Raw genomic sequence first — 10,689 nt, forward strand, 5'->3', positions numbered from 1 at the left:
AATTATTTCGCTATACGGAATACCTGAAACTATAGTTACTGATAACGGCACTAACTTTACGAGTAACGATTTTGAAAAATTTTGCAACAATTTTGGTATTAAACATGTGCTTACATCTGCTTATCACCAGCAATCCAATGATCAGGTTAAACGCATGGTTAGAACGTTCAAAACACATATGAAAAGGAATATTAAAATAGACCCAGATATCGCACTTAGCAAATTTTTACTTAATTACAGAAATACGCGTAATGATACTACAGGAGTTACACCATCACAGAGAATGTTTAATCGAGATATTAGAATTAAATGGGACTTATTAAAACCGATGGAGGAGAAGGAGAATAAAATTCTTTTAAGGAGGGAAGTATGGACAAAAATATAAAAATTACTGATAATAACGATATAACACCTATCTCTAGACCTGTGCGAATTAAAAAAAAACCTGCTTAACTTAAAATATAAAATAAATGTTAAATTGCATAAACTAAATTAAATATTAAAACGCTTATATTAAAACGCTTATATTAAAACGCTAAAAATATAACAATCTTATTGATTTATCATTCTTCATTTATTCTTATGATGAACTATTATTTCTTATTCGCAACTTATTTATGATAATAACAATTTCGGAAAAATGATAATAACAATTGAGTACTATCTAACAAGCTATGATTAATGGAGACAATTTACGATATGGATATCAAGCTTGTGATCAAACAAACCAACGTGCAAAATCGAATTGATCAAACCAACGATTGGGACAAGCCAACGTTATGATGATTTGTGATACAACTTGATTACAAAAATGATAAACCACTTGGACAACATAGACCTTGTGTTTAAAAAAAATTTTAAAAACCAAGTTGGTCAATCTTAGTAAAAATGGAAACTGGGCCAGGCAAAAATTTTGCTGGGTCAAGAACTAAATTCCCACTGGACATGGTCTGGAAATTTTACCATTTGTAGACCACTGGTTTGTATAGTAAATTTGTTATAATCAAAATTCAAAAAGCCTATATTTTTATTGATTTGACATGGAATGACCCTTTTATGAGGTAGGAAAGCCCACCTTTTTAAATAATTCATATTAATCCACTGCATTGGACTTATTTTCAGGTCCCTTGATACAAGGAAAAAATAAAATATCTGATTGATCTAATATAATATTTTTTCTAATATCCATGCCTGATCAAACCAGGCCTAAAATTTTATGATTTTATTTAAGCTATAAGTTCCAGTCTAATCCTATTTTTTATATTAAATTGTTGAAAAAATGGTTTTTTTAGTTATATTTTTAAAATATATAGTAATAAACATTAAGAAAACAAAAAAAACTAAAATTTTGTCCAGGTTTACAGACAATCATGCCAAAGCTAAAATCTAAGCTGACAATTAATATTTCTAAATGGCTTGATTTTAGGCCAATTTTTTAAAATAGCTAACTTACTATTTTAGGCAGAGAAATTGAGTTAGCCATTTTTAAAGGCTTAAATTGAGTCATTTAACATTGACAAGTATAATAGAATGTCTGTCTATATCTGACCAACTTGAGTTAAGCTAGATAGATCTATGAACTTTAATTTGTCCAAAACTTTAAAAACAAGCATTAAATTTAAGAAAATTTTATAAAAAAGTTTTGGCTACATTTTTTTCCATTAAAAAAAAAGGTTCATCACATGTTTTTCAATAAAATTTTTAAATAACATTTTTAGATGTATTGGACTCGGGATTACCAAAAATAATTTTTTTACAAACTGTTTTGCTAAAAAAAAACCTAAGCCAGTTTAGGCTAACTTCTAATGTAAAATAGAAAAGCTATATTAAAGTGTTATAGATTGGCAATGGGCAGGTTTATAGGTTAAAAAATATAAACATTCAGTAGACATGTTAAAAACATTTTAATATACTGTGTGAGTGGGGTTGAAGCTTTTTGAGAAATGAGTAGTACAAGCTTATTAAAAAATTAATCTTTTAATTCATATAAGTACAAAATAAATAGCCTTACCAAACCAATCAAATATTTTGGCAGGCCATAATTTAAAACAATGAGTGAGGAGGTGTTTGCATTAATTGTAGACTTCTAATAGGTGTATACATAATTTTTAAATAAATTTTATTGGTAAGAGTAGGATAACCTTTGACCAGGGTATTAAAATACTTTTTAATTTTTGGAGCAAGGAGTGTAATGAATAATTATTATTAGCTTTAAGAAGGTTTTTTTTATTTCTCACTTCTAGTTAGGCCAGTGAGCCATGTTAAGTATTATAGATAGTAGATATTGTATGAATATAATTTAAATATATTTTTATACATAAATTTCATTGAATAAACATTTAATCAACTATTATGCTTTATAATTCAAGACTTAACAAACTATACTATAAAAATTTGATAATCTTAGATCATTTACCATAAATAAAAATTGTAAAACTACATTCCAATGATAGTTATAATTTCATTTTTAGCCTCCATTTAGAAAATATTAATATCCAACAATGCAAATCATATATTATACACTGGGGAGTCATCCCACAATTAAGTGGGCACTCCACCACTCCTTAGAAGGCAAATTTACCCTACTGTCTGGGCCCGTTTAATTTAAGAGAAATTACGGTACCTTTCGTGAATAAGCAAAGATTCACTAAAAAAATTGGCAGCAATTTACCCTACTATCAGGGCCCGTTTAATTAAAGAGGAATGACAGTACCTTTTACGGAACAGCAAGCATCCATTAAAAGGTATAAACTAAAAAATAAATAAAAGATAATAATAGAAGGGGGAAAAAAGGAAAGTATAGAAGTATAGGAAGATAGAGAAATTTGGATTTTTAATTAAAATTTAATTATTTTATTTTAAGTATTGATAACTAAAATAAATGTACAATATTATTAATACAATTATGTATAATGAGATAATGTTTATATAAATTATTGGAATTAAAGAAAAAGGAGATAAATTAATCAAGAATAGCTTGATTTAGCTAAAATTTCAAATCCGATTTGTTTTGAGATATATTAATCAGGAAGAGGTTGCTGACATTATTGAGTTTTAGAATATATAAGATGTGGCCATACCAAGAATTGTGGTATAAGCAGGGTTGCCAGGTCAAAATTTTCAAATTGCGGGAGAAATTTAGTATTTTGCGGGAGAAATAAAATTGCGGTAGAAATAAAAAATTTGCTACCGGGATTTTGAATTGACTTAATTATCCGCCTATTATTTTTTATAATTAGTTTATGTAAATACAAATTCGGTAACTATTTTTCGAAATAAAATAACATCTTGATTTATTAAAATATATTAATTTAAAAAAAAGAATGTAAACAAGATAAAATTTTATAAAAAAATAAACGATTTTAATTTTACAATGTAAAAAATATATTTTATGCGAATGTCCCACAAAACATCCGCAATTGGAAATCTTCCTTGTGTGTGTGTATAACATTATATGGATAGGCGCTAAATTATCACGTATCACGTTTAAATATATAATAAGGTAATATTGTACTCATTTCAATGATAATTATATTTATTATTGTTCAATCACATTATTATAATCAATGCAGGAGAGTGTATCTACATCCATTGCAAAACAAAAATATTCTCCAAAAATAAGAAATAATACAGATGCAACTGCAGCAATTGTAATTACTTATCTTGTAGTACAACATTCACAGAGCTACTTATCATTACAATGTAGGTAGAATCTTTCCCCATAATATTTAACGACTCCAAGATAAATGAAAACTTTACTTGTAGAACAAAAATGAGCAAGGATATCATCAATGTTTTAGAACCTGAATTCAGGAGGTCAATTCTTGACGATTTGAAAGATGGGCATACATATGCAATTCTAACAGATGCATCTAATAAGGGAAATATAAAAAAAAATTTTTTGATCCTTCGCTATTTTAAAAAATTAAGGACGTATCAAGAAAAAATTTTTTCCCCTCAAATAGTGAAAAATCCAAAGACATAGCTAACCATATAATAGTAAATATAGCAGATTCTGGATTATCAATAAATTACATGTCAACTTTATGATCTGATAATGCCTCAGTGAATTTGGAAAAAACCAGTGTATATACAGAATTGAGTCAGCACAATGTTGGTTGCGATATGTTCCTAATACCCGCCATCCATAGAATTTTAAAATTTAATAAACCTTTAAATATTTCTTAAATAAAGATTATAAAAGCTGTCCTAACATTTTGAAAAATTTTTTCAGTAATGAATGGCAGAGGTATATTTAGGAATGATTTCACATGTAGGAAATCTACTACATACTGTTAATGTGCAGTTGCAATCAGAAGAATCTTAACAAAGATTCACAAAATTATGCTGCAGATGTGTTAATCTTTACAGTTAAAAATGACAATAAATTTTATGGCGCCATTGCTAAAACTATATTAAAATGTTCAAATATTTTAAAAATACCGATAGACATTGATGTCTTGTTTGAGGATATTGTAATGCTCTCTATTTTTGATTTACAATGTAAAAAATATATTTGTTTTATCCGAATATATAAATAAAAAAATATGGAAAATTAAATATGTTAATTATATATTATTTGAGATTTAAATAATGGAACTAAACGTTTACAGTCGTTATTGAGATATTTATAAAATTCCTGGCATAACATTATAAATTTGTTTAACCATTAGCTAGGCCTCTAATGTTGTTAAAGCAATCCTTTTCCCAGGCAATCCTCATCAGGCTAAAAATGCTCTCGGATGAGACATTAGAATGAGGTAAAGACATGCTCGCAATTTTTTTCCAAACATGTTGATTTAATGTTATTACGAAAAAATTCTACCCGTTTCTCCTCTGCTTTTAGACAATCTAACTAAGTATTCTGGCGAATCATAAAAAATAGAGAGAATTACAATCTCCTCAAACAAGACATCAATGTCTTTTGGTATTTTTAATATATTTATTAAATTACAAAATCCATCAATTGACAGTTTCTGTTCCAAGGTCATAATATTTATACATTTGTAAATAGAGTTATTAAAATCAAATTTTGATCGTAAATATTCTAAAATTGTCTTAATAAAAATATCTGCTTCATTTAAAAATGTAATAATTAGAGTATTATTTGAACATTCAATATTTTTAGCAATAGTGTCATAAAATTTATTATCAATTTTTTAACTGTAGAGATGAACAGAGCTGTAGCATGATTTTGTGAATCTTTATTAATAAAGAATATTCTGATTGCAACTGAATATTAACTTCATGAAGTAGATTTCCTACATGTGAAACTAATCCCAAATATGCTTCTGCTATTTCATAAAAAAAATTTCAAAATTTTAGGACAGCTTTTAAAATCTTTATTTAAAAGGTATTTTTTTAAGGTCTGTAAAATTTTAAAATTCTATCGATGGCTGGTATTAACGATAAGCATCTGATAGGTACATATCGCAACAACTCACATCATTCTAAGTCAGAGCACTCCACCAACCCTTTTAATTCATTAACTCTTATAGTTGATTAATTAAATTCGTTAAAACATCTCATCATAATTATTTCGACCTCCACATATAGTGCCTTCTTGCAAGAATCATGTAGTATATGGCATATACAGTCAATTGGTAATAATTCATTATTGTGCGGCTTCAATTCGGTAAATACACTTAGGTTTTTGCCAAAATTTACAGAGGCATTATCAGCGCAGAAAGCGGACATGCAATTCATTGATAACCCTGAATCAGATATATTTATATTATGTGGTTAGTTACATCGTTGGATTTTTCACTATCCAAGGAAAAATATTTAACAGTTTTATTGGAATGTTCTTATTCTTGTTGAAATAGCGAAAGATCAAGGGAAATGTTTTAATATTTCCCTTATTAGATGCATCCGTCAGAATTGCATATGGATGCCCATCTTTCAAATCGTCTAGAATTGACCTCTAAGATTCAGGTACTAAAACACTTGTGATAGTGCTCATTTTTGTTAGGTTTGCACTTATATTGGAGTCGTTAAATATCATGGGAAAAAGATTCGACCCACATTGTGATGATATAGCTCTGTGAATGTTGAACCACATGATAGGTGTATACGATTTCCGCAACTGTAATTGCATCTGTATTATTTATTATTTTTGGAGAATATTTTTGTATTGCAATCAATGTTGATACACTCCTTTGTACTGAAGAATGAAATGATGTTGATTTATTATTGGATAAAAATAAAACAGGATAGAAAGAAATTTATAAACTAGACATGTTTTTCGAATAAATATTTAAAATTTATTTTTAAAATATAAAAATAATCAATTACTGTCTCTCAAAATTATTATTTATATATTAAAAACTTTTTAAAAAAATTGCGGTAGATTTTTGCGGGAGATTTCCAATTGCGGTAGTTTTGCGGGAGAGAAATGTCTGCGTGTAAACTAAAAAACTGCGGGAGTCTCCGGCTGTTGGGGGGAGACATGGCAACCCTGGGTATAAGTAATATTGTTTTTTGTCTTAGGGGATTTATAGGAGATTGCATCTGAAATGGTACTATGGTGATAATGTCTGAGAGTATGGCATAGAAGTTCTAGTTTTCTATAGGTAAGGAGCCTATAAAGAGGAAGAATGTTGCAAGTGTTCAAAAGACTAAAGTTAGAAATAATAAGAGGATATTTAATGTCTAAGATGTTTTTTAAAGATTTGTTTATAAAAATTTGAGTTTTATGCAGATTAGATCTGGAATTATCCCATGTTTCAATTCCATATGTTAGTGATGAGAGGATGAAGGATTTAAAAACATGAATTTTGAATTTGTTTGAGATAAGTTTCGAATTCCAGAATTTATTGAGAGAATAAAATTTCTTTGTGGCAGATTAGATATTAGGATTAATTGAACCTTTAGAGTTGATTGTAATACCAATATAATTTAACATGTTTTTGAAATGAATAATTTTATTGAAGTTAATTTTAATATTCATGAGTTGAAGATTGGAAGATATTGTAATTAGAATGTGATTAATGTAATTGAAATCTTCGGTAATAATACAAATATCATCTGCATAGCATAACCAATTGACATTTTTAAAATCACAGGAATTAATCAAGTCGCTAATTAATAAATTCAAGAAGTAAGGGGAAAGGCAACCATTTAATTTTAAAGAAAGGGGAAATTAAATAATTATGTTTAATATGAATTAGACTATTTTCATAAATAAACATAATAATTTTAATAAAATGAGGGTTAATTTTATATTTAAAAAGGATGTGCCATAAGAATTGATGTTTGACTGAGTCAAAAGCTTTGGAAATGTCTATAAAGATAATAAAGGCGTCAGTTTTAAAAATATGAGCTTTTTCGAGTCTGATCTTGTTAAACATGGATTATTATTTAATTATAATGGTTGTTATATAGCGAAAATTTTTGTATGTCGCATTCATTTAATTTACACAATTTATATTAACTTTACTTAATGGTTTCATTGAATTATTTAATAGTTTTTTTTATATATATAAAGGATAAATTTATTATAGTTTTTCAGTTAAATTGTAGTTAAATATTTAAAAAATATATTTATTTAATAAAAGTTTTAAATCTTTTTGTAATATCTTGCTTTACTCCCTTCTAACCTTAACAGATCTTTAGGGCTGTAATAAGTTCTATTGTATTGCGTCCAGCTCTATAAGAAGCTAAAGATTTATGAATATTGGTTTCGATATTATTGTTGAGGATGAAGGTTGTAAGAATTTTATAAAGGGGGATGAAAGAGTAATACCTCTATAGTCATGGATTAAAGAAGGATATGGGATTTTGGGGAGGTTAATAATAGTGGATTTGCACCAGTCGAGAGGAATGGTAGCTGATTTCCAGATATTGTTTAAATTAGGGAAAAGAAGATTAGTTTCCGGGAAGGCTTTTAGTAATTGATTATGAATATTATCTAAATTGGCTTTGTTTTTTCATATTTTTGATAATGTTAATAAATTCTTGTTTATATAAAGGAAAAGGAGTGTTTATTAATAATTGGAGGGAAGAGAGAGATTTAGAATGGGGAATTTAATTATTGAACAGGGATCTATAATGATCGATAAAGATATTTAATTGGTCAACTGAAATTTTTATTATAATCTTGCCTACTTTCAAATTATGAATTTTTTTGTCGTTGGATGAGGAAATAAATTTTAACGTTTTAAAAGCGTTATATAAATCATTTGAAAATTTAAATTCAGAAATGAGGTTAAGTTTAGATGAAATGTAATTCCGTTTATCCTTTCTGATTGACTTTTTAATTTGATTTAATATGGATTTGATAAGGGGCTTCTTTTTAAGTTTTTTGCTGGTAAAGAGTAAATAAGCTGAGTAGTATGTGAACTGTTCCAATTCAGATATAAGGTTTTAGTATTTAAATGTAGATTAGCCATGTTAATAATGGAGTTATGAATGGTATGCCATGGGTTATTGTTAGATATTAGTTTTAAATCATTATGGAATTTATGCTAAAGGAGGAATATTTAAATTATTGACATTGTATCTTTTATTCAATGGGTATGAAGGTTGTTTTGAAATGGATATGTTGATGTTTCTCAAGAGAGAGGATTTTATGAAAAGATTAAAGAAATAGGTCTATGATCAGATAAAACAAAATCATTGAGAATAGAGAAATTATGAATATATGAGGACATTTTGATACTAGTTAGGAAAAAATCTAATTGGCTTTTTGAATTGGATATGTTAATGTTTCTCAAGAGAGAGGATTTGATGAAAAGATTTAAAGAAATAGGTCTATGATCAGATAAAACAAAATCATTGAGAATAGAGAAATTATGTATATGAGGACATTTTGGTACTAGTTAGGGAAAAATCTAATTGGCTTTTATATGTTGAGTTATATTTAAAAAAGGTAAAATAATTATTTTTTTGTTTGAAGAAAGTATTAATTATTTTTAAGTTAAATTTATTACATAGGTCTATATTAAGTTTACCATCTTTGTTGGTATTTTGTTCTAATGCAGAGAAGCCAACAGTTTTGTTAATATTTTCATATTAAAATCACCACCAATAATAATGAAATGATTAGGACTAATGTGTTTAAGGTAATTATTAAGAGAAAAAATAAAAGAAGGATAATCGAAAAGTTTGGCAGGAGTATAGACATTTATTAGATAAATTTTTTACCTTTAGTGTTCAAGGTAATGCTGGCTATTCTGTCACTTAAAGGTACAAAGTTTGTTGTAAATTTTAAAATTGAATTTTATGATGAATGACACACCATTGTGATTATTAGAATGGTTGGAGATAAAGATTGTATAGCCTCTTGTTTTTTTATTATGTTATAATTGATTAAGGTTTATTGAATCATTATTATACTAATATTTTAATTTGAGGTGTTTTCTCTATCATTCCTTTCGACTGGTGCAAATCCACTATTATTAACCTCCCCAAAATCCCATATCCTTCTTTAATCCATGACTATAGAAGTATTACTCTTTCATCCCCCTTTTATAAAATTCTTACAACCTTCAAACTCAACAATATTATCAAAATTATCGAAACCAATACTCATAAATCTATAGGTTCTCATAGAGCGGACGCAATACAATAGAACTTATTACAGCCATAAAGATCAGACTCGAAAAAGCTCGTATTTTTAAAACTGACACCTTTATTATCTATATAAATATTTCCAAAGCTTTTGACTCAGTCAAACATCAATTCTTATGGCATATCCTTTTTAAATATAAAATTAGCCCTCAATTTATTAAAATTATTATGTTTTTATTTCTTTAAATATTTTAATTTTTGGAGCAAGGAGTGTAATGAATAATTATTATTAGCTTTAGGAAGGGTTTTTTTTTATATTTCTCACTTCTAGTTAGGCCAATGAGCAATGTTTTGTATTATAGATAGTAGATATTGTATGAATATAATTTAAATATATTTTCATACATAAATTTTTCATTGAATAAACATTCAATCAGCTATTATGCTTTATAATTCAAGACTTATACTATAAAAATTTGATAATCTTAGATCATTTACCATAAATAAAAATTATAAAACTACCTTCCAATGATAGTTATAATTTCATTTTTAGCCTCCATTTAGAAAATATTAATATCCAACAATGCAAATTCTTAAGTAATTTTAATCTAATGGTCTGCTAAATTTTGATGAATGACATAATTATGACAAGACTGACGTAATGATTAATTAAACATATCTAAAATAAAGCTATTTGTAATTATTAGTAATATTTAGAATAATCATAATTCTTAACTAAGGGTATAGAAACACATGCCTATACAAATTCTAAACTAGTTTATCGATATAGGTAAATTTTTTTACCAACATATATTTAATACGAAGGATAAATTATCGATACTTTATTTGTAAATAATTCATTAATAATTATACAATGCATCTATAAAATAGTAATACATATTGTATCAATATTAGCAAATATATTGAATATCATTATTTATTTTAACAATGAAATATTTTATTTCCAATGATTTATCGATCCCCACATATAAGTAAAAACATTTTTAGCAATATTGAATTGAACAGATACATTAGTGGGAGTATCTAAAATCTTCTATTCAAAAGATTCTCTTTAATATTCATGTATAAAAAATTTGATAGATAGATAGATAGATAGATAGATAGATAGATAGATAGATAGATAGATAGATAGATAGATAGATAGATAGATAGATAGAT

The 10,689-nt window shown here is 26.8% G+C and overlaps 1 protein-coding gene across 1 annotated transcript in view; it reads right to left on the reverse strand.

Moving 5' to 3' along the window:
• The window catches only part of LOC135923860 (lambda-crystallin-like), a 32,507-nt gene extending 22,367 nt beyond the window's left edge, over positions 1-10,140 (reverse strand). Inside the window, exon 1 of the mRNA XM_065458842.1 lies at positions 10,033-10,140. Coding sequence (XP_065314914.1) covers positions 10,033-10,070 — 38 coding nt within the window. The 5' untranslated portion in view covers positions 10,071-10,140. The remainder of the gene's footprint in view (positions 1-10,032) is intronic.
• Positions 10,141-10,689: the final 549 nt, after the last annotated feature.

The sequence above is a fragment of the Gordionus sp. m RMFG-2023 genome, chromosome 2 (genome assembly GCF_954871325.1).
Source record: "Gordionus sp. m RMFG-2023 chromosome 2, tfGorSpeb1-WG-v2, whole genome shotgun sequence".
Lineage (NCBI taxonomy): Eukaryota > Metazoa > Nematomorpha > Gordioida > Chordodea > Parachordodidae > Gordionus > Gordionus sp. m RMFG-2023.